This window comes from Pseudorasbora parva, chromosome 14 (assembly GCF_024679245.1).
Source record: "Pseudorasbora parva isolate DD20220531a chromosome 14, ASM2467924v1, whole genome shotgun sequence".
In the NCBI taxonomy this organism is placed as follows: Eukaryota; Metazoa; Chordata; class Actinopteri; order Cypriniformes; family Gobionidae; genus Pseudorasbora; species Pseudorasbora parva.
This window is the reverse complement of record NC_090185.1, coordinates 33,674,013-33,700,435: the sequence shown is the minus strand read 5'-3', so window position 1 is coordinate 33,700,435 and position 26,423 is coordinate 33,674,013. Positions and strand designations below refer to the sequence as shown.

General features: G+C 35.4%; 1 protein-coding gene across 1 annotated transcript in view; it reads right to left on the bottom strand.

The window, feature by feature from the left end:
• The window catches only part of nicn1 (nicolin 1), a 50,639-nt gene extending 26,658 nt beyond the window's left edge, over positions 1-23,981 (bottom strand). The window contains exons 1-3 of the mRNA XM_067414909.1: positions 23,804-23,981; positions 21,229-21,361; positions 17,668-17,838 (exon numbers count right to left, since the gene is read on the bottom strand). Coding sequence (XP_067271010.1) covers positions 17,668-17,838; positions 21,229-21,354 — 297 coding nt within the window. The 5' untranslated portion in view covers positions 21,355-21,361; positions 23,804-23,981. The remainder of the gene's footprint in view (positions 1-17,667; positions 17,839-21,228; positions 21,362-23,803) is intronic.
• Between the last annotated feature and the right edge of the window lie 2,442 nt (positions 23,982-26,423).

The window sequence follows — 26,423 nt, the reverse complement described above, 5'->3', positions numbered from 1 at the left end:
CACTGCGTCTTCAGTGGTTCGGATTTAGAAACATCAGAATGACTGCTGTGTTCGTTATTACACCCAAGAACAGAACAGCACAATCCCTTAGACGCCATTCTGCTCCAGCGCATCAACAATGGCGGACTATGATGAGCTCGCTCAGGGCGGGTCTGAGGTGAAAACGCTGCTGTGAATCAACAATCATGGGAGGGGCGTGTGTGACGTCACACGGTCGAGCGGCTTAAATTGAGACATGGGAAAACATGGAGATTAAAAATAAAAAAAAAACACTGGGTGGATTTTTAGCATTATATGATGGTTGTGTGCAGAAACTGCCAACACACATTTCCTTCAACTTGTAAAAGTGCATGTACCATTATATGACCCCTTCAATCATTTGTGCTAGTTACCACAAAAGTGATACATCTGCCATTATTAAACAACAGACAGACAGACAGACAGACAGACAGACAGACAGATAGATAGATAGATAGATAGATAGATAGATAGATAGATAGATAGATAGATAGATAGATAGATAGATAGATAGATAGATAGATAGATAGATAGATAGATAGATAGATAAAACAACATACAGACTAAACGACGGATGGACAGATGAAGTGGGAGAACTTTGCATATTGTCATGAGTTAACTCGCAATTAATCGCAATTTAATCACACATTTATTTCAGCTCTAATTGTACCTTAAATTAAGCAGTGATTTATCAAATTTTAAGAATATTAATAAATTGAGTTTTTACACTAGCAGTTTAATTCAGAAGAGAGCACAGTTCGTATGAAAAATTGGTAATGTGAAATCTGTCAAGCGCACCAGAACCACACCATACCTGGAAGAGGTCCACATTCTACCAGTAGGAATAGTGTGGCCCCCTTAAGAGATCCACGTTCCCTATTGAACAGCAGGTATTGTGTGTGTGTGTGTGTGTGTGTGTGTGTGTGTGTGTGTGTGTGTGTGTGTGTGTGTGTGTGTGTGTGTGTGTGTGTGTGTATGTGTGTGTGTGTGTGCCGAACTGTGCCGCGATTCACGTGAACAGTGTGAAGAACACGGACTCAGGAGTGCTCTTATTCAGAAAAGTAACCTGCGTATTCGTTTTAGCCGATTGTAATGTATTTAGTTCAATAAAACACATGTACTGTAAGCAGTGATGGTGTTAATTAAATTTACTTGAGAGAGAGGGAGCTTGCAGTGCATCGCGCTCAGACCGCAGAGCAGTGTTTGTCAAGTTACTTCAAAAAAAGTAATTAGTTATAGTTACTAGTTACTTCTCACAAATAGTAACTGAATTGCATCATTATGAAAGTAACTAATTACCAGGAAAAGTAACTACTGTGTTAAACTTTTTTTAAATGTTCAAATATGTCAAATAACTTGGATGCCCCCAATATTAAATGTTAAATGAATGAAATGGACACTAAAAAGAATAAATTATTATTATAAAACATTGTACACTAATCTACAATCAATCAATGAACTTTATTTATTTCTATAGCACTTCTACAATGACTATTGTTTCAAATCAGCTTCACAGTGTTAAACAGGACAATATTGCAACAACATTTTATTTGGCCAGTTTGATTTGGATAGTTTATGGAATTAAATATGAACTAACTAATACATTTAATTTGTATATTTAGTTGAATAACCTTTGATCATAATTTTAGTGTCCTCAACTGAGCAAGCCGAGCCAAAGGCAACAGTGGCAAGGAACCAAAACTCCATCAGGGCATGATGGAGAAAAATAAACCTTGGGAGAAACCAGACTCAGTCGTGGTGCCAGTTCTCCTCTGGCCTATTATTAAACAGTGTATAATTATTATTCTGCCAACCCTGCAAGTCATAAATCATATTAGATTGGAATATTAGAAATTTTGGGTACCTTGCAAGAGACGGGTTCATTTAGGATGGCGTGTCGATTACACAAGAATATGAATACTTGAAAGATTGTAGTTATTGCGCCGGAAACGGGTAATCTACACTATTTTAATGTAAAATTTTGTGGTGGCATGTAACGATGTGAAGGGCTTCATTAGATTAGAATTACTTGCCACCGACGTGGAGAGATTCTTCCTGGGTTGCACGTTACATAAACATTTGTATCTTTCACCTCAACGAGGGAAAAGTAGTGCATAGCCTACTTCCAGATTGCGAAAGCTACCTTTGAAGACATTGGACATGATATCGCTCCGACTCATCTGTGTGTGTGTGTGTGTGTGTGTGTGTGTGTGTGTGTGTGTGTGTGTGTGTGTGTGTGTGTGTGTGTGTGTGTGTCTGTCTAAGCCAATCATGAATCATCATCAGTTGAAGTTGTCTACCACCCACCTATCATAATCTGTTATGTGTACAAAACCAACCCCCTTACGTGCTCTCTCTCTCTCTCTCTCTCTCTCTCTCTCTCTCTCTCTCTCTCTCTCTCTCTCTCTCTCTCTCTCTCTCTCTCTCTCTCTCTCTCTCTCTCTCTCTCTCTCTCTCTCTCTCTCTCTCTCTCTCACACACACACACACAGGTTGCAGGTTCGCTGACAGAGAGCACGTCTGTTCGGATGAAAAACGCTTCAGTGAGCTCAATTATAGTAACGCCGCATTTTATTCTCAGTAACCTTAACGTTGATGTAATGGGGGAAACAGTAGTTAGTTTGATTACTCAGGGTATTCTCACAAAAATGCATAAAAATAGTACGAGTGTGTAATGTCGTGGAATGTATACGCCAAAACTCATTTTGGCGTGTCTATGGCACGCGGTTTTCCGCGTGCATATGATACGCATTTTATGGCGTATTATACATACGAACCCCCCACCCCACCACCCTAAACCTACCCAAGCGCGTGTCATATATACGCCCCACCACCCTAAACCTACCCAAGCGCGTGTCATATATACGCCCCACCACCCTAAACCTACCCAAGCGCGTGCCATAAAGTGCGTATCATTTGCACGCGAAAAACAGCGTATCATATGCACGCCAAAATGAGTTTTGGCATATACATTCCACGACATTGCACACTCGTACTATTTATATGCATTTATGTGTGATCGGGTTGGATTACTCGTTACTGGAAAAAAATAATTCTGTTAGTAATGCCGTTTATCTATAACTCAGCAGAGAATGTGCTTAGTGAAAAAAACACACTTTTCTTTCGACCTGGAGCCTAATAAAAGTTAAGCAGAAAATATGGCAGTTATGTAGGCTATAACTGCACTTGTTCAGAGTAATGTTATTGTTAACCCCGTTCTTTCCCTATTAATATTTGCTGCTGCATCCTTTACGTCTATGGCTGATCTCAATTTCTCCAACTACGGGCCATGGATCAAACTGAAAAGGTGCACTGCGTTAATAGCACGTTAATAAAATTAGTGCTCTAAAATGAATTTGCGTTAACACGTTATTAATATATTTATATATGCCTTAATTCTACGTGGCATTGATTCAACAAGGTGCTGAAAGCATTCTTTAGAAATGTTGGCCCAAATTGTTAGGATAGCATCTTGCAGTTGATGGAGATTTGTGGGATGCACATCCAGGGCACGAAGCTCCCGTTCCACCACATCCCAAAGATGCTCTATTGGGTTGAGATCTGGTGACTGTGGGGGCCATTGTAGTACAGTGAACTCATTGTCATGTTCAAGAAACCAATTTGAAATGATTTGAGCTTTGTGACATGGTGCATTATCCTGCTGGAAGAAGCCATCAGAGGATGGGTACATGGTGGTCATAAAGGGATGGACATGGTCAGAAATAATGCTCAGGTAGGCCGTGGCATTTAAACGATGCCCAATTGGCACTAAGGGGCCTAAAGTGTGCCAAGAAAACATCCACCATTACACCACCACCGCCAGCCTGCACAATGGTAACAAGGCATGATGGATCCATGTTCTCATTCTGTTTACGCCAAATTCTGACTCTATCATCTGAATGTCTCAACAGAAATCGTGACTCATCAGACCAGGCAACATTTTTTTCAATCTTCACCTGTCCAATTTTAGTGAGCTCATGCAAATTGTAGCCTCTTTTTCCTATTTGTAGTGAAGATGAGTGGTACCCGGTGGGGTCGTCTGCTGTTAGCCCATCCGTCTCAAGGTTGTGGGTGTTGTGGCTTCACAAATGTTTTGCTGCATACCTCGGTTGTAACGAGTGGTTATTTCAATCAAAGTTGCTGTTCTATCAGCTTGAATCAATCGGCCCATTCACCTCTAGCATCAACAAGGCATTTTCGCCCACAGGACTGCCGCATACGGGATGTTTTTTGATTTTCACACCATTCTTTGTAAACCCTAGAAATGGTTGTGTGTGAAAATCCCAGGAACTGAGCAGTTTGTGAAATACTCAGACCGGCCCGTCTGGCACCAACAACCATGCCATGCTCAAAATCACTTAAATAACCTTTTTTTCCCATTCTAACATTCAGTTTGGAGTTCAGGAGATTATCTTGACCAGGACCACACTCCTAAATGCATTGAAGCAACTGCCATGTGATTGGCTGATTAGATAATTGCATTAATGAGAAATTGAACAGGTGTTCCTAATAATCCTTTAGGTGAGTGGATATGGAAAATATGTGCTCCACAGCAGAGGGAAAGTCAGTTATTGGAATAAATGAGGACAACATTTGAATGTGTGGGTGAACTAATCCTTTTAAATTCACAGTAAGGCTCCATATAAGTGAGAAGACATGTCCTTGTAATTATAAAGACCTGCAAGGGCGTTGTTTACACTATTTCTACATTTCCTAATAAAGACTTATTTATCATTGCAGTGTCCGCTGACATCAAAAAACGGCTTATACAGATTATAGCAGATGGGGTGAGAGCTATGTGGCGTCCCAGGTGGGTTTTTCAATGCAAATTTCATTTGATGACACTAAAGGTGCCCACACAGCACAGAACTCAGCGTCCAATGAGCTGAGAGTTCATTCGAGGACTCGCATCTAATATCTTCGTGTCTTTGAAACGGAGCTAAAAAGCGTCGAGGGAGCCTGATCTCAATACATTAAAGCAGTCATTACAGGCAACTCACAGATCAAAGACCGGGACGTCAGATCCCCGGAGAGCCACAAATGGGCCAAATCACCGTGATGACAAACAAAATGTTCTCCGAGCTGCTGCGATTATGCTGGGATGGCTGACAAAACGGTTAGAGTTTTTTAATTGAAAAACTCAAGATATCCTGCGGACACAATTGCTGGTGTCGTCTCAGAGGAAATTATTTTAAAAGATTACAAATATCACATATTTTGCCCGCTTACAAAAACAGTAATTATGACTGATACATCTATCTGACTATAAATAATTCATCATATGCATAATTTGAAAAGTTTATAATCTGTAAAGGTGCGGTCACATTGTTGCATTTGGGAGTTTCGCATGAGAGTGAAAAAGTTCTTACTGCAGATTTTGCTCACGTTCAAGTTGGTCGTGCATTTTGCATCTGATGATCATGATCTGACAAAAAGAAGCTGCATTTTTTGAAAGTGACTTCTTTGCAAACAATATTTCATACATCGCTACACTATTGACAGGAGATATGTGAACTCTTTGGCCCACAAAATGTCGTCAAAATAGCAATTCTGAGCCATATCTCTCAATTCTGACTTTATATCTCAATTCTGGCTTTATATCTCACAATTCTGCCTTTATATCTCTCAATTCTGACTTTATATCTCTCAATTCTGACTTTATATCTCACAATTCTGCCTTTATATCTCTCAATTCTGACTTTATATCTCTCAATTCTGCCTTTATATCTCTCAATTCTGCCTTAATATCTCTCAATTCTGACTTTATATCTCACAATTCTGACTTCATATCTCTCAATTCTGACTTTATATCTCTCAATTCTGACTTCATATCTCTCAATTCTGACTTTATATCTCTCAATTCTGACTTCATATCTCACAATTCTGACTTTATATCTCACAATTCTGACTTTATATCTCTCAATTCTGACTTTATATCTCTCAATTCTGACTTTATATCACACAATTCTGACTTTATATCTCTCAATTCTGACTTTATATCTCTCAATTCTGACTTTATATCTCTCAATTCTGACTTCATATCTCACAATTCTGACTTTATATCTCTCAATTCTGACTTTATATCTCTCAATTCTGACTTTATATCTCTCAATTCTGACTTCATATCACACAATTCTGCCTTTATATCTCTTAATTCTGACTTTATATCTCTCAATTCTGACTTCATATCACACAATTCTGACTTTATATCTCTCAATTCTGACTTTATATCTCTCAATTCTGACTTTATATCTCTCAATTCTGACTTTATATCTCTCAATTCTGACTTTATATCTCTCAATTCTGACTTTATATCTCACAATTCTGACTTTATATCTCACAATTCTGACTTTATATCTCACAATTCTGACTTTATATCTCTCAATTCTGACTTTATATCTCTCAATTCTGACTTTATATCTCACAATTCTGCCTTTATATCTCTTAATTCTGACTTTATATCTCTCAATTCTGACTTTATATCTCTCAATTCTGCCTTCATATCTCTCAATTCTGACTTTATAACTCTCAATTCTGCCTTTATATCTCTCAATTCTGACTTTATATCTCTCAATTCTGACTTTATATCTCTCAATTCTGACTTTATATCTCTCAATTCTGACTTCATATCACACAATTCTGACTTTATATCTCTCAATTCTGACTTTATATCTCTCAATTCTGACTTCATATCACACAATTCTGACTTTATATCTCTCAATTCTGACTTTATATCTCTCAATTCTGACTTTATATCTCTCAATTCTGACTTCATATCTCACAATTCTGACTTCATATCTCACAATTCTGACTTTATATCTCTCAATTCTGACTTTATATCTCTCAATTCTGACTTTATATCTCACAATTCTGACTTTATAGCTCTCAATTCTGCCTTCATATCTTTCAATTCTGACTTTATAACTCTCAATTCTGACTTTATAACTCTCAATTCTGACTTTATAACTCTCAATTCTGACTTTATATCTCTCAATTCTGACTTTATATCTCACAATTCTGACTTTATATCTCTCAATTCTGACTTTATATCTCTCAATTCTGACTTTATATCTCACAATTCTGACTTTATATCTCTCTATTCTGACTTTATAACTCTCAATTCTGACTTTATATCACACAATTCTGACTTTATAACTCTCAATTCTGACTTTATATATCTCAATTCTGCCTTCATATCTTTCAATTCTGACTTTATAACTCTCAATTCTGACTTTATATCTCTCAATTCTGACTTTATAACTCTCAATTCTGACTTTATATCTCTCAATTCTGACTTTATAACTCTCAATTCTGACTTTATATCTCTCAATTCTGACTTTATATCTCACAATTCTGACTTTATATCTCTCAATTCTGACTTTATATCTCTCAATTCTGCCTTCATATCTCTCAATTCTGACTTTATATCTCACAATTCTGACTTTATATCTCTCTATTCTGACTTTATAACTCTCAATTATGACTTTATATCTCTCAATTCTGACTTTATAACTCTCAATTATGACTTTATATCTCTCAATTCTGACTTTATATCTCTCAATTCTGCCTTTATATCTCTCAATTCTGACTTTATATCTCACAATTCTGACTTTATATATCACAATTCTGACTTTATATCTCTCAATTCTGACTTTATATCTCTCAATTCTGACTTCATATCTCTCAATTCTGACTTTATATCTCTCAATTCTGACTTTATATCACACAATTCTGACTTTATATCTCTCAATTCTGACTTTATATCTCTCAATTCTGACTTTATATCTCTCAATTCTGACTTCATATCTCACAATTCTGACTTTATATCTCTCAATTCTGACTTTATATCTCTCAATTCTGACTTTATATCTCTCAATTCTGACTTCATATCACACAATTCTGACTTTATATCTCTCAATTCTGACTTTATATCTCACAATTCTGACTTTATATCTCTCAATTCTGACTTTATATCTCTCAATTCTGACTTCATATCACACAATTCTGACTTTATATCTCTCAATTCTGACTTTATATCTCTCAATTCTGACTTCATATCACACAATTCTGACTTTATATCTCTCAATTCTGACTTTATATCTCTCAATTCTGACTTAATATCTCTCAATTCTGACTTCATATCTCACAATTCTGACTTCATATCTCACAATTCTGACTTTATATCTCTCAATTCTGACTTTATATCTCTCAATTCTGACTTTATATCTCACAATTCTGACTTTATAGCTCTCAATTCTGCCTTCATATCTTTCAATTCTGACTTTATAACTCTCAATTCTGACTTTATAACTCTCAATTCTGACTTTATAACTCTCAATTCTGACTTTATATCTCTCAATTCTGACTTTATATCTCACAATTCTGACTTTATATCTCTCAATTCTGACTTTATATCTCTCAATTCTGACTTTATATCTCACAATTCTGACTTTATATCTCTCTATTCTGACTTTATAACTCTCAATTCTGACTTTATATCACACAATTCTGACTTTATAACTCTCAATTCTGACTTTATATCTCTCAATTCTGCCTTCATATCTTTCAATTCTGACTTTATAACTCTCAATTCTGACTTTATATCTCTCAATTCTGACTTTATAACTCTCAATTCTGACTTTATATCTCTCAATTCTGACTTTATATCTCACAATTCTGACTTTATATCTCTCAATTCTGACTTTATATCTCTCAATTCTGCCTTCATATCTCTCAATTCTGACTTTATATCTCACAATTCTGACTTTATATCTCTCTATTCTGACTTTATAACTCTCAATTATGACTTTATATCTCTCAATTCTGACTTTATAACTCTCAATTATGACTTTATATCTCTCAATTCTGACTTTATATCTCTCAATTCTGCCTTTATATCTCTCAATTCTGACTTTATATCTCACAATTCTGACTTTATATATCACAATTCTGACTTTATATCTCTCAATTCTGACTTTATATCTCTCAATTCTGACTTTATATCTCTCAATTCTGCCTTTATATCTCTCAATTCTGACTTTATATCTCTCAATTCTGACTTTATATCTCACAATTCTGACTTTATATCTCTCAATTCTGACTTTATATCTCTCAATTCTGACTTTATATCTCTCTATTCTGCCTTTATATCTCTCAATTCTGACTTTACATCTCACAATTCTGCCTTTATATCTCTTAATTCTGACTTTATATCTCTCAATTCTGACTTTATATCTCTCAATTCTGACTTTATATCTCTCAATTCTGACTTTACATCTCACAATTCTGCCTTTATATCTCTTAATTCTGACTTTATATCTCTCAATTTTGCCTTCATATCTCTCAATTCTGACTTTATATCTCTCAATTCTGACTTTATATCTCAATTCTGCTTTTATATCTCAATTCTGCCTTTATATCTCACAATTCTGACTTTATATCTCTCAATTCTGCCTTCATATCTCTCAATTCTGACTTTATATCTCACAATTCTGACTTTATATCTCTCAATTCTGACTTTATATCTCACAATTCTGACTTTATATCTCTCAATTCTGACTTTATATCTCAATTCTGACTTTATAACTCTCAATTCTGACTTTAAAACTCAATTCTGACTTTATATCTCTCAATTCTGACTTTATAACTCAATTCTGCCTTCATATCTCTCAATTCTGACTTCATTTCTCTCAATTCTGACTTTATATCTCAATTCTGACTTTATATCTCTCAATTCTGACTTTATATCTCTCAATTCTGACTTTATATCTCTCAATTCTGCCTTCATATCTCTCAATTCTGACTTTATATCTCTCAATTCTGCCTTCATATCTCTCAATTCTGACTTTATAACTCTCAATTCTGACTTTATAACTCTCAATTCTGACTTTATAACTCAATTCTGACTTTATATCTCTCAATTCTGACTTTATATCTCTCAATTCTGACTTCATATCTCACAATTCTGACTTTATATCTCTCAATTCTGACTTTATATCTCTCAATTCTGACTTTATATCTCTCAATTCTGACTTCATATCACACAATTCTGCCTTTATATCTCTTAATTCTGACTTTATATCTCTCAATTCTGACTTCATATCACACAATTCTGACTTTATATCTCTCAATTCTGACTTTATATCTCTCAATTCTGACTTTATATCTCTCAATTCTGACTTTATATCTCTCAATTCTGACTTTATATCTCTCAATTCTGACTTTATATCTCTCAATTCTGACTTTATATCTCTCAATTCTGACTTTATATCTCTCAATTCTGACTTTATATCTCACAATTCTGACTTTATATCTCTCAATTCTGACTTTATAACTCTCAATTATGACTTTATATCTCTTAATTCTGACTTTATATCTCTCAATTCTGACTTTATATCTCTCAATTCTGACTTCATATCACACAATTCTGACTTTATATCTCTCAATTCTGACTTTATATCTCTCAATTCTGACTTTATATCTCTCAATTCTGACTTCATATCTCACAATTCTGACTTCATATCTCACAATTCTGACTTTATATCTCTCAATTCTGACTTTATATCTCTCAATTCTGACTTTATATCTCACAATTCTGACTTTATAGCTCTCAATTCTGCCTTCATATCTTTCAATTCTGACTTTATAACTCTCAATTCTGACTTTATAACTCTCAATTCTGACTTTATAACTCTCAATTCTGACTTTATATCTCTCAATTCTGACTTTATATCTCACAATTCTGACTTTATATCTCTCAATTCTGACTTTATATCTCTCAATTCTGACTTTATATCTCACAGTTCTGACTTTACATCTCACAATTCTGACTTTATATCTCTCAATTCTGCCTTCATATCTTTCAATTCTGACTTTATAACTCTCAATTCTGACTTTATATCTCTCAATTCTGACTTTATAACTCTCAATTCTGACTTTATATCTCTCAATTCTGACTTTATATCTCACAATTCTGACTTTATATCTCTCAATTCTGACTTTATATCTCTCAATTCTGCCTTCATATCTCTCAATTCTGACTTTATATCTCACAATTCTGACTTTATATCTCTCTATTCTGACTTTATAACTCTCAATTATGACTTTATATCTCTCAATTCTGACTTTATAACTCTCAATTATGACTTTATATCTCTCAATTCTGACTTTATATCTCTCAATTCTGCCTTTATATCTCTCAATTCTGACTTTATATCTCACAATTCTGACTTTATATATCACAATTCTGACTTTATATCTCTCAATTCTGACTTTATATCTCTCAATTCTGACTTTATATCTCTCAATTCTGCCTTTATATCTCTCAATTCTGACTTTATATCTCTCAATTCTGACTTTATATCTCACAATTCTGACTTTATATCTCTCAATTCTGACTTTATATCTCTCAATTCTGACTTTATATCTCTCTATTCTGCCTTTATATCTCTCAATTCTGACTTTACATCTCACAATTCTGCCTTTATATCTCTTAATTCTGACTTTATATCTCTCAATTCTGACTTTATATCTCTCAATTCTGACTTTATATCTCTCAATTCTGACTTTACATCTCACAATTCTGCCTTTATATCTCTCAATTCTGACTTTATATCTCTCAATTTTGCCTTCATATCTCTCAATTCTGACTTTATATCTCTCAATTCTGACTTTATATCTCAATTCTGCTTTTATATCTCAATTCTGCCTTTATATCTCACAATTCTGACTTTATATCTCTCAATTCTGCCTTCATATCTCTCAATTCTGACTTTATATCTCACAATTCTGACTTTATATCTCTCAATTCTGACTTTATATCTCACAATTCTGACTTTATATCTCACAATTCTGACTTTATATCTCTCAATTCTGACTTTATATCTCAATTCTGACTTTATAACTCTCAATTCTGACTTTATAACTCAATTCTGACTTTATATCTCTCAATTCTGACTTTATAACTCAATTCTGCCTTTATATCTCTCAATTCTGACTTTATATCTCACAATTCTGACTTTATATCTCTCAATTCTGACTTTATATCTCTCAATTCTGCCTTCATATCTCTCAATTCTGACTTTATATCTCACAATTCTGACTTTATATCTCTCTATTCTGACTTTATAACTCTCAATTATGACTTTATATCTCTCAATTCTGACTTTATAACTCTCAATTCTGACTTTATATCTCTCAATTCTGACTTTATATCTCTCAATTCTGCCTTTATATCTCTCAATTCTGACTTTATATCTCACAATTCTGACTTTATATCTCTCAATTCTGACTTTATAACTCTCAATTCTGACTTTATATCTCTCAATTCTGCCTTTATATCTCTTAATTCTGACTTTATATCTCTCAATTCTGACTTTATATCTCTCAATTCTGCCTTTATATCTCTCAATTCTGACTTTATATCTCACAATTCTGACTTTATATCTCTCTATTCTGACTTTATAACTCTCAATTATGACTTTATATCTCTCAATTCTGCCTTTATATCTCTCAATTCTGACTTTATATCTCACAATTCTGACTTTATATCTCTCTATTCTGACTTTATAACTCTCAATTATGACTTTATATCTCTCAATTCTGACTTTATATCTCTCAATTCTGCCTTCATATCTCTCAATTCTGACTTTATATCTCACAATTCTGACTTTATATCTCTCTATTCTGACTTTATAACTCTCAATTATGACTTTATATCTCTCAATTCTGACTTTATAACTCTCAATTCTGACTTTATATCTCTCAATTCTGACTTTATATCTCTCAATTCTGCCTTTATATCTCTCAATTCTGACTTTATATCTCACAATTCTGACTTTATATATCACAATTCTGACTTTATATCTCTCAATTCTGACTTTATATCTCTCAATTCTGACTTTATATCTCTCAATTCTGCCTTTATATCTCTCAATTCTGACTTTATATCTCTCAATTCTGACTTTATATCTCTCAATTCTGACTTTATATCTCACAATTCTGACTTTATATCTCTCAATTCTGCCTTTATATCTCTCAATTCTGACTTTACATCTCACAATTCTGCCTTTATATCTCTTAATTCTGACTTTATATCTCTCAATTCTGACTTTATATCTCTCAATTCTGCCTTTATATCTCTCAATTCTGACTTTATATCTCTCAATTCTGACTTTACATCTCACAATTCTGCCTTTATATCTCTTAATTCTGACTTTATATCTCTCAATTCTGACTTTATATCTCTCAATTCTGACTTTATATCTCTCAATTCTGACTTTACATCTCACAATTCTGCCTTTATATCTCTTAATTCTGACTTTATATCTCTCAATTTTGCCTTCATATCTCTCAATTCTGACTTTATATCTCTCAATTCTGACTTTATATCTCAATTCTGCTTTTATATCTCAATTCTGCCTTTATATCTCACAATTCTGACTTTATATCTCTCAATTCTGCCTTCATATCTCTCAATTCTGACTTTATATCTCACAATTCTGACTTTATATCTCTCAATTCTGACTTTATATCTCACAATTCTGACTTTATATCTCACAATTCTGACTTTATATCTCTCAATTCTGACTTTATATCTCAATTCTGACTTTATAACTCTCAATTCTGACTTTATAACTCTCAATTCTGACTTTATATCTCTCAATTCTGCCTTCATATCTCTCAATTTTGACTTTATATCTCTCAATTCTGCCTTCATATCTCTCAATTCTGACTTCATTTCTCTCAATTCTGACTTTATATCTCAATTCTGACTTTATAACTCTCAATTCTGACTTTATAACTCAATTCTGACTTTATATCTCTCAATTCTGACTTTATAACTCTCAAATCTGCCTTTATATCTCACAATTCTGCCTTCATATCTCTCAATTCTGACTTTATATCTCTCAATTCTGACTTTATATCTCACAATTCTGACTTTATATCTCTCAATTCTGCCTTCATATCTCTCAATTCTGACTTTATATCTCACAATTCTGACTTTATATCTCTCAATTCTGACTTTATATCTCACAATTCTGACTTTATATCTCACAATTCTGACTTTATATCTCTCAATTCTGACTTTATATCTCAATTCTGACTTTATAACTCTCAATTCTGAATTTATAACTCTCAATTCTGACTTTATATCTCTCAATTCTGACTTTATATCTCTCAATTCTGACTTTATATCTCTCAATTCTGACTTTATATCTCTCAATTCTGCCTTCATATCTCTCAGTTCTGACTTTATATCTCTCAATTCTGCCTTCATATCTCTCAATTCTGACTTCATTTCTCTCAATTCTGACTTTATATCTCAATTCTGACTTTATAACTCTCAATTCTGACTTTATAACTCAATTCTGCCTATATATCTCTCCATTCTGACTTAATATCTCACATTTCTGACTTTGTATCTCTCAATTCTGAGTTTATTTCTCAGCTCTGACTTTATTTTTTGCAATTGTGACTTAATCCCTCACAATTACAAGTTCATGTCTCACAATTCTGACTTAATTTCTTGCAAAAGCCTATATCTCTACAAATCTTTCTTTTTTGTTTTCTTTTTCTTTTTTGCAGTTCAGCTGTTCTCTCGCAATCGTGAGAAAACACACTCTTGCAATTGATGTTGTAGTGGTAAAGATCCAGGCTGATAATCAAAAGGTTCAAACCCCAACAAAGATATTTCAAAGGTGCCCTAGAATGAGTTAAATTTGAAACAATGTTAAAGTCATGAAACCCCAAAACACTTTTTTTGAGATGTAAACAGAAATATAGGCTGCACATCATTGAAAACACTAAGGGTACTCATTAATGGTATTCATATGTGAAAATAGTTATTTTTGCATTATTCAGAGCGATTTCTGTCTTCCGGTTTGAAAAGCTTTGTTGGAGCAACGTCACAAATGCTGACGTCAGCATGTGCTTTTCGGCCTAAGTATGGACTGCTGGGGACATGCTGACGTCGACCGCTCCGAGCGATTCTCGATATATATTCATGACATAAAGCTCATTCAGTCCAATCACTGCGCTGTAGTATGCGTACAAGATAATTTAGTTAATATGCATGAGACAGTCACTTCTGTCAGGCTCGTCTTCCATCATTATTGTAGAGACATGGTGGGGAAGTTTTGGAAGCAGCGTGCGGAAAAGTCAAGGAGGAAAGCTAGGCGTTATGCTGATACGAAGTAACGTAAGGGCACCGAGCGAGCTGTAAGCGGGGGCCGTCTGTGGAAGCCTTTGCTACAAAGGCTCGGTTAAGTAAAATTAACTTGAGGAATCGCACGCCGAACCTGCAAGCGTTGATCTAATTTATGTCAGGAGTGCAAAATAACTGATCTGTAGGCTAATGAACAATATTTTTGATGAAATATCAACAAGAATCAAAAGCCACGTCCCCTCCGTTTTATTTGTGGTCACAAACATGCACTAAACCGCATGTGTTCGGGCTCTTAGTGAAACAGTGTGCTGCATATTTGGACAAATAGATTTAGCTGCCGAGTGACACCGCGGATCGTCACAGCAGCCCAGCGCACGTCGCTCTGTGCTTCAGATATGCGGTCGAGACTATGAAGCCTCAAACCCCTGCGCTTTTACCCCGATCTACAATTACACATCTCTGTCGCATCGCATGTTTGTGGGTGGTTCACGTTCTCTTATCACGTCGGCGCGTTGTTCATCTTGCCACACAGCGTGCATATTTGGACAAATATAGTTTTATCACGTTTGCAAAATATTTCGTCATGCAGAATAACATTTATTTTCCATTTCTCACTGAATTATGCTGGTTTGAAGAGCTGAATGATTTGCGATCTCTGCTGCACGCCACTCATAACTCTCTCATTCGCTGAACCCATCCCTCATTTAATCTCACTGTGGTAAACAATGCCAACGTGAACAAAGAACATGTCTCAGAACCGCTCTAACTGCTGCTGTTGGTATCGCTAATCTTAATGCTCCTAATGACACTCCCCTATTAATGCAAACCATTCCCTCTTTCCATACAATACCATCCCACCTTTTCACAGTCGACCACTCCCCTTTTAAGAAGCCTTTTCAAATCGAAGGTGTGAAAAAACACAGCTGCAGCAGGGGGGTTTCATGACCCTTTAAATTGTTCTCTGATATCTACATAGAGGGTATGTGGCTTATTTAAGGGCAAAAATTGTCCAGATACAGTTTTACAGGTCCATTTACAACCCTATAAATTGTCCCTAGGATGTAATGCTGTTTTTGCCTTATTTGGAAAAGACAGGAATATTAATGTTGAGCTCTGCTCTGATTGGCTTATTTCAGCAGCTCACAGCAGTTCAGTTGTTCAGCGATTGGCTCGTGAGTCCTTACCGTCCATACTGAACACAGACCGACTGAATGAAACTTTAATCAGAACATCTCAAATGGAGATAGATAAAATGCAGCTTACTTGTTTATTGGTGTTTTCAGATCATCCGCGCGCGAGAGATCTTGCGTGCATAAGGTTGCCAGATCTACATGTTTAGGTAAAACACTGGATAGTTTATGTGTTCTTTTCACAGAAAAGCTCTGCTTGGGGGATTTAAATTACTGAAATCTGGCAACCGCACAAACGATCGTCTTTCCCAAATCAAAACCAGCGATTTTAGACTCGTCTTTTTTCGTCAACGATATTGCATGTTTATAGCCTGACAAGCCAGACCCACATCAAGATGTTTGGTCTGGAAACTCACCATAGACAGGGCTCAATCCGAGGGGCGGGATAAACGGTTGTCTTTCAAACTCCCTCTGCACGAGATAGGATAGCGCTACACCAACCAGAGCAACGAAGGTGAAACAGAACTTGTTGATAGATTAAGCTTTCGCCGTATCCGGTCGGCTAAACTCCGAACACATCTTCCCTTTTTAAGAATGACTTCAGTGCCGTTCTTTGTTCTTTTCTCAGAGAAAAGCTTAACTCCAAGTCTTCCAGAGTCGCAGTCATGCGACAGTTTAAACAATTTTGAACAATATTGTCAGTTTAAACAGGCAATAAGTGGATAAAATCACTAATTACTGCTTGCAGGAATACAGTTGTATTGCCACTTTCTTTAGTTTAAGACGCGGAGTGAAGCTTGCTTGAAATGGGCCGAACAAACGAACGATCTTGAATTAAATTGTTGTGGTATCCGATTATAAACATCAACCATGATTTTTTTATCTGTGGGAAGGGTATAAAAGTCGTCACGTCCCCTGCACAACCTAGGAAATGACGTGTGTGTCCATAAGCAGCTTGTTTACCTGCAGTCCTGATGATTCGGCTCTGAAAGTTCCGCCTGAAAATGAACATGAACTGTCTATGGTTCAGACAGATGTAAATGTTGGGGGCGTGCCGCTTGTGTCACGGTTGGCCTTATGTTGAGTATCACTTATTTTTCGTGGTGTTTTTCATGCACAAGATTTACATAAGAAGGAGGAGGCAATGGTGTTTGAGACTCACAGTATGTGATGTCCATGTACTGAACTCTTATTATTTCACTATGGCAAGTTTAATACAATTTTTAATTCTAGGGCACCTTTAAATTCTTCCACGGAACACAAAAGCAGAAGTTTAGCAGAATGTTTAACTTCTGCTCTTTTCTAAATGAAGAATGTTTTGGTTTCTCGCTCCATCTTAGTGGCTTTGTCCTACCTGTTGTCTGTAGATGGAGAAATAGTCATGTGATCCGGCCTCAGCGTGTGGATTAGCCATGAGAGAGTAGTTTCTCAAACAAGTGACCCACTTAGCAGAACCCTCCTCTTTCCGCTGCAATCGGACCGTCAGATATGCTGTGTAGTAGTTCTTGAAAGAGATTTCCTGAATCTAGACACAAGCACAAGGGACATACCAGCAAAGCCTTGTAATATATACAGTGCCTTGCGAAAGTATTTGGCCCACTTGAACTTTGCGACATTTTGCCACATTTCAGGCTTCAAACATAAAGATATAAAACTGTAATTTTTTGTGAAGAATCAACAACAAGTGGGACACAATCATGAAGTGGAATGAAATTTATTGGATAATTCAAACTTTTGATAACAAATCAAAAACTGAAAAATTGGGCGTGCAAAATTATTCGGCCCCTTTACTTTCTGTGCAGCAAACTCTCTCCAGAAGTTCAGCAAGGATCTCTGAATGATCAAATGTTGACCTAAATGACTAATGATGATAATAGAATCCACCTGTGTGTAATCAAGTCTCCGTATAAATGCACCTGCACTGTGATAGTCTCAGAGGTCCGTTTAAAGCGCAGAGAGCATCATGAAGAACAAGGAACACACCAGGCAGGTCCGAGATACTGTTGCGGAGAAGTTTAAAGCCGGATTTGGATACAAAAAGATTTCCCAAGCTTTAAACATCCCAAGGAGCACTGTGCAAGCGATAATATTGAAATGGAAAGATGAACTGCAGAGATCTACAGCTGAGGTGGGAGACTCTGTCCATAGGACAACAGGAATCAGTCGTATACTGCACAAATCTGGCCTTTATGGAAGAGTGGCAAGAAGAAAGCCATTTCTTAAAGATATCCATAAAAAGTGTAATTTAAAGTTTGCCACAAGCCACCTGAGAGACACACCAAACATGTGGAAGAAGGTGCTCTGGTCAGATGAAACCAAAATTTAACTTTTGGCAACAATGCAAAATGTTATGTTTGGCATTAAAGCGACATACCTCATCACCCTGAACACACCATCCCCACTGTCAAACATGGTGGTGACAGCATCATGGTTTGGGCCTGCTTTTGTTCAGCAGGGACAGGGAAGACGGTTAAAATTGATGGGAAGATGGATGGAGCCAAATACTGGACCATTCTGGAAGAGAACCTTATGGAGTCTGCAAAAGACCTGAGACTGGGAAGGAGATCAGTTTTCCAACAAGACAATGATCCAAAACATAAAGCATAATCTAATGGTTCAAAAACAAACACTTGGCCATTCCAGGTGTTAGAATGGCCAAGTCAAAGTCCAGACCTGAATCCAATCGAGAATCTGTGGAAAGAACTGAAAACTGCTGTTCACAAATGCTCTCCATCCAACCTCACTGAGCTCCAGCTGTTCTGGAGGAGGAATGGGCAAAAATTTCAGTCTCTCGATGTGCAAAACTGATAGAGACATACCCCAAGCGACTTACAGCTGTAATCGCAGCAAAAGGTGGCGCTACAAAGTAGGGATGTCAATTTTCACAAATTTCCATGATCGATCAACGTTTAAATTAACGATCGATTAATCGTTAACCTTAATACTGTTATATGCCCCTACAGCAGTGGCATATAGCTGATAGCATGTCAGGATATGCAAATGCTGCTCAAAACGCATGTTCTTCACCAAATGAATGAGAAGGATTTTTTGATCTAAACTAATAGCTATGGAATTGTAAAATTAGTAGATGCGATTTATAATTTAATTAAATGACTTATTTAATAACCAAATATAACCTGTAATAGAACACCAATGGCGCCTCAGATCTGTTATTCAGAGTGTGTGGACGCTCTTCCAAGAACAACGTGCTGAAACGTCACCTAAACCCAATTAGTTCAAAACGATTTATTAAAATATTGTTTTCATTAATGTTATGTAATGTGACTGTCCCAATCATAGTTATTATTAGTCGCGCGTTGCTGTTTTCAACACTGGTAAGTTACACTGAAGCTCTTTGCTAGCGCGTTATTTAACTCAACAAAAAGCTTCCTATATGAGATTAATCTGATTTTTATAAAGTTAACACAATATTACAAATTATATCTGCACAAAATGATGCGAATGCACAAGTGAACTTGAATTGAGTTGCTGATATTCATATTCAGAATGGGAGACGCGTGGTGTTCACGTGCTCTAGGAACAACGCTCTGAACACGGCACCTAAACCCAATGACTTTACAACCATTTATTAAAATAGTGTTTTCATTTCTGTTATATAATATGACAGTCTCAATCATAGTTATTATGCATTGTTCTGTATGCGCTAAAGACGAAGCACTGAATAAAAACCGGTAGCAATACATTACACTGAAACCATTTTCTAGTGCGTTTTATTTCGCTAAAAGAAACGCATCCTATACGATGGATCACATATATAACGTTACAAAATAAATGTAATATTACAAATTACTTCAGCCCAATCTGATGCGAATGCACAAGTGAACTTGAACTAAGTTACATGCGCGAGTCAGAATGCGTGACTCAGTCAGTTGTGCACGCGCCCTTCCTGGATCAACGCAATGAAACACACGGCAGATAAACCCAAATAATTAACAATCACAATGTTTTATTACAATAGTGTTCTCATTAATGTTGTGTAATATGACAGTCCCAATCATAGTCATTATTAGTTGTTCATTGCTGTTGGAGCTGCACGCTGAAGCTGATCACCGCCACGCTTTTACTACCGCTCGCGTCTAACGTTATTTATTAACCAAATGCATCCTTATGAGATAAACCAGCTATTGATAGGCCTGCACAAAATAAACACAATATTACAACTTACAATTGCACAAAACAAAAGGCTGTGAATGCACATTTAAACTTGCAGTCATGATGAAGGTGTAACTCCAGCTGTAAAATGGTCCCAAATAGAACTCGGGCACGCTCGCTTCATTTTTCTTCCCGTTTCGCGGTTGGGCCGCACGCACGCGCATGACCCTGCTTAATCGATGATCGATAAGTCTTATCGATCAAATGTCTTATCAACAATTAATCGATCATCCCTACTACAAATTATTAACTTAAGGGGGCTGAATAATTTTGCACGCCCAATTTTTCAGTTTTTGATTTGTTAAAAAAGTTTGAAATATCCAATAAGTTTCGTTCCACTTCATGATTGTGTCCCACTTGTTGTTGATTCTTCACAAAAAATTACAGTTTCATATCTTTATGTTTGAAAAGCCTGAAATGTGGCAAAAGGTCGCAAAGTTCAAGAGGGCTGAATACTTTCGCAAGCCACTGTAGATAGATAAATAGATAGATAGATATAACGATAGATAGATATATAGATATATAGATAGATAGATAGATAGATAGATAGATAGATAGATAGATAGATAGATAGATAGATAGATAGATAGATAGATAGATAGATAGATAGATAGATAGATAGATAGATAGATAGATAGATAGATAGATAGATAGATAGATAGATAGATGGCATTAATAAACCATTGCTGGTCAATCAATAATCTTAACCTTCATGTACTGATGTACTTTGAGAGACACTCACGTTCACAGGCTCGGCAAAGGTGATGTCTGTTATATAGACGCCGGGACGAGATGAATCACATACAGCGTCTCCAATCTGCAGCGCGACAGGTGACTTTATAGTGCAGCTGACAGCTTCAGCACTCATGGCTGATCTGTGATGAGACAACATTAAACTCAACTTCACAAACTTCACAAAGAGTTGGTCTGTGTTTTTATATATACATTTAATTATAAGAAGAATTGTTTTATAATAAATGATAAAAATAATAATAATTTTATTATTAAATATAAGAATTATAATAATATTTTGTTCAAATTTATAATTTTCATATTTTGTAATTGTATTTATTTGTTTAAAAACTATTTTTATAAGTTTATGTTTAAGTTATCTATTGTTATGTTGTTACTATCTGTATAAAAACAAACAATATAATAATACTATAATAAATAACATGAAATTACATTTAAAATACATAAAAAACAAACAACATTAAAAAAGAAAATCTAGCAGTTCAAACCAGTTTCTGCAACATATATATATATATATATATATATATATATATATATATATATATATATATATATATATATATATATATATATATATATATATATATATATATATATATATATATATATATATATATATATATATATATAAATATGGTAGGTTATTTAATAACTTTTAAACTTTGAAATTATTAACACAACAAATCAAAAATCTAATAAATCTACACAGCAAAATAAATGCTAATTTAAGGCATATAATATTATATTAATATATAATAGTATATATTAATAATATATCATTTTGATTATTGTTATTACACCGATCAATGATCCTATTGTGTTGGTCCCTCTTTTGGTGCCAAAAACGCCCTGACCCGTTGAGGCATGGACTCCACTAGACGCCTGAAGGTGTGCTGAGGTATCTGGCACCAAGATGTTAGCAGCAGATCCTTTAAGTCCTGTAAATTGTGAGGTGGATCGGACTTGTTTGTTCAGCACATCCCACAAATGCTTGATTGGATTGAGATCTGGGGAATTTGGAGGCCAAGTCGACACCTCAAACTCGTTGTTGTGCTCCTTAAACCATTCCTGAACCGTTTTTGCTTTGTGGCAGAGCGCATTATCCTGATGAAAGAGAGCCACAGCCACCAGAGAATACCGTTTCCATGAAAGGGTGTACATGGTCTGCAACAATGCTTAGGTAGGTGGTTTGTGTCAAAGTAACATCCACATGGATGGCAGGACCCAAGGTCTCCCAGCAGAACATTGCCCAAAGCATCACACTGCCTCTGCCGGCTTGCCTTCTTCCAATAGTGCATCCTGGTGCCATGTGTTCCCCAGATAAGCGATCGCACACGCATCTGGCCATGCACGTGATGTAAAAGAAAACGTGATTCATCAAACCAGGCCACCTTCTTGCATTGCTCCGTGGTTCAGTTCTGATGCTCACATGCCACTCTCAGTGCTGGACAGGGGTCAGCATGGGCACCCTGAATGGTCTGCGGCTATGCAGCCCCATACACAACAAACTGTGTTGCACTGTGTGTTCTGACACTTTTCTATCAGAACCAGCATTAACTCCTTGATCAATTTGAGCTGCAGTAGCTTGTCTGTTTGATCAGACTACACGGGCCAGCCTTCGCTCACCACGTGCATCAATGAGCCTTGGCCATCCATGATCCTGTCGCTGGATCACCGCTGTTCCTTCCTTGGAAAACATTTGATAGATACTGACCACTGCAGACCAAGAACACCCCAAAAGAGCTGCAGTTTTGGAGATGTTCTGACCCAGTCATCTAGCCATCACAATTGGCCCTCGTCAAATGCCTTAAATTTTTCCTGCTTTTAACACATCAACTTTGAGGACAAAATATTCACTTGCTACCTAATATATCCCACCCACTAACAGGTGCCGTGATGAAGAGTTTATCAGTGTTATTCACTTTACCTGTCATAATGTTATGCTTGATTGGTATCTGGTGTATACACATCCAAAATAATACTTTAATACTTTAGAGTAAAGTTACGTATATTTGAATGCACACATATTCATTCATATATTTTAGAAAAATCTGTTATAAAAATGTTATATTACATGTAATTATTTCTTAACTATATTCATGCATGTGTGTGTATTGAAATATACATAACTATACACAGTAAGTTAGGCCTACACACACATTATTATGTAAACTAACTTTAATTTGTATTGTGTGCGTGTTAATATTTTGTAGTCTAAATCGTACAAAAAGCAATGACTTTAAATGACACTTTATGAACAGTATTTATGTTCTAATTAAAAAATCTTAAAGCATTTTCAAGTCATTTTTCAATATTCTCAATATTTGTCTCTTGTGTTGTTATCATCATTATGTTTTACCCTGGAGGACAAAATAAAAAATCAAATCTGAGCAAAGCATTTAGAGCAAAACAAAGCACCCAATGAATTATGGGTGACATGTCAAACAAACAGCTCCTGATATAGCGCTCTCTACGGCAGGAAGAAATGCGTCTGTGCTTGTTGTCTATGTAGGCGGCTCGCAGAGTTTTGAAACACGGCCAGTGTGCATCACTGCAGTACTTACTGTAATATATTCAGCTGTCTGACTCGTTCTTTTGACTAAAATGATCTTGTTTAAATAGCCGAGACGTGCCCTTAAATGGTGATGAAGCGCGTTAAAAAAGCATCAGCGTCATTTCTGTCATCTGAGCAGGAGCTTTGTGATGGTTTACGGCTGATGTGTTGATAGTTGCATGTGTCTTCCGGTCCTTTGTGTGACGTGTGTCTCTTAAAGGGACAGTGTCATTATATATATATATATATATATATATACAAATTATAATTCTTTTTTAAGTCTAAATACGGTATTAAACTACCTGTGAAATGCAACATATTTAAATATTCATTAAAATATTATGATTTTTATTATTATTATTATTATTATTATTATTATTATTATTATTGGATTTTGAAGGCAGGTTAAGACTGGAATTATATTTTTAAAATGTACTGTAAAGGAATAACAAAGATTTATGTTCAATAAAAATAAGATTAATTATAAGCCAGCGTTGCATGGATATTTAAATGTTGCATTTCACAGGTAGATTATTTATTTATGTAATTATGTAAAAAAAAAAAAAATTATGACATGTTTTGTGTGAATTTATCAAGTATAATAAATGTCTCATAATTGTCATTACATTATGAGCTCAAGATTGTATTAAGCACACACACACACACACACACACACACACACACACACACATATATATATATATATATATATATATATATATATATATATATATATATATATAATAAAAGATACAATAATGTTACATAACACAATTATGAAAACCTAAGAGATCTGAAAATATTTATCTTTTTTTCCTCAAAAGCATGATTTCATTTCATAATGTTCCTGAAACATGGTTGCTCTCCTTCGATCGCAGGTACTGTAGTTCTGGCAATAGTTAGAAGAATGTTTGGGGTTATGAATTGCAACTGTCCACTGCTCACCCCTCTCTTTCGAAACACAGAGAAGCTACGGTGGCCGACGCAGGACAAAGATGTCGTCGTCTGAGACAGCAGGGAGTAGCTAGCGCTCTGAAGAGAAGTTTGTCCGTTTGAGGCTGTAGAAACATGATGGCGCAAAATGGCGATTTCCCTAAAGGGGACCCACGGTGTGTGTTGATTGAAATGAAGAAGAAGCTCATTCTAAGGTCATAAAAACATAACAGTACATTATGTAAGGTCACTTTATGTAAGGTCACCAGTAAAAACACAGTTATGTATATTATATTGCATTTCTGTCAATAGATCCTCATAAATACTACACATTGAAACTTTAATCATTTTATTCCCCTTAAAGGGTTCACCCAAAAATGAATTTTGTCATTCATGATGACTCACCCTAATGTTGTTCCTCACCCGTACGCCCTCCATTCATCTTCAGAACACAGTTTAAGATATTTTATATTTAGTCCAACAGCTTTGCCAAGTGTATGCACACTATACTGTCCATGTCCAGAATGGGAATAAAAACATCATCAAAGTAGTCCATATGTGACATCAGTTAGTTAACTAGAATCTCTTGAAGCATCGAAAACACATTTTGGTCAATAAATAGCAAAAACTTCAGCGTATTGATTCAGGATTCGGTTCGCCAACGTCCCGTGATTTCAGCAGTTTGGCAGTTTGACACGCGATCCGAATCATGAATCAATACGCTGATTCATGACTGTTTGAATCTTTATTTGAGGATTGAAAACAAACCCGGAAAAGAAGACAATGCTGAATAAATTCGTAGTTTTTGCTATTTTTGGACCAAAATGTATTTTCGATGCTTCAAGAGATTCTAACTAACTATATGGACTACTTTGATGATGTTTTTATTCCCTTTCTGGACATGGACAGTATAGTGTGCATACACTTAAATACACTCTCGGACTAAATATAAAATATCTTAAACTGTGTCTGAAGATGAACGGAGGTCTTACGGGTGTGGAACGACATTAGGGTGAGTCATTAATGACATCAATTTAATTTTTGGGTGAACTAACCCTTTAAGCATGCAACAATTCTCTTAGCATGTGTAATACACTTTTATTCATTATTTTTTAAATCCAATGAGTTGCCAGTTCATCAAAAAGCTAGAGGCAAAATGAATGGCAAATAATGTATTATATGTAACACCAAATCCCCTGTTAATGCCACTGTCTTCACTTTCTATTAGGCTTCACTCGCTGTCACCGGCAGAGGGCGCTGCCGCTCTTCGGCTGTGAATATACAGTATATATTTCTCAACATGTATACTCAAGACTGTGATTGGCTTTATCTCTTATATAAAATACATTTCTGTTCCATCATTGTGTATATTGTTCGGTATGCATGACATAACATGCTCTTTCTGTCAAAGTCATGATAATTAAGGAGCGTAATTATTCATGAGATTCATACTGAAATCATTGTTGATTTAATACCCGAGAGAGAGAGAGAGAGAGAGAGAGAGAGAGAGAGAGAGAGAGAGAGAGAGAGAGAGAGAGAGAGATTTTGTATTGAAGCGTTAGCCTACTATAGAAGGCATTTTTGTCAACAGTAGCCTATGCATAGATCAAGATCATATAAGTGCATAGGCCTACATTTGTATTATTTATAATATAGCTGTGGTTACTTGTTGTATTTTATGTATTTTTCATTGTATT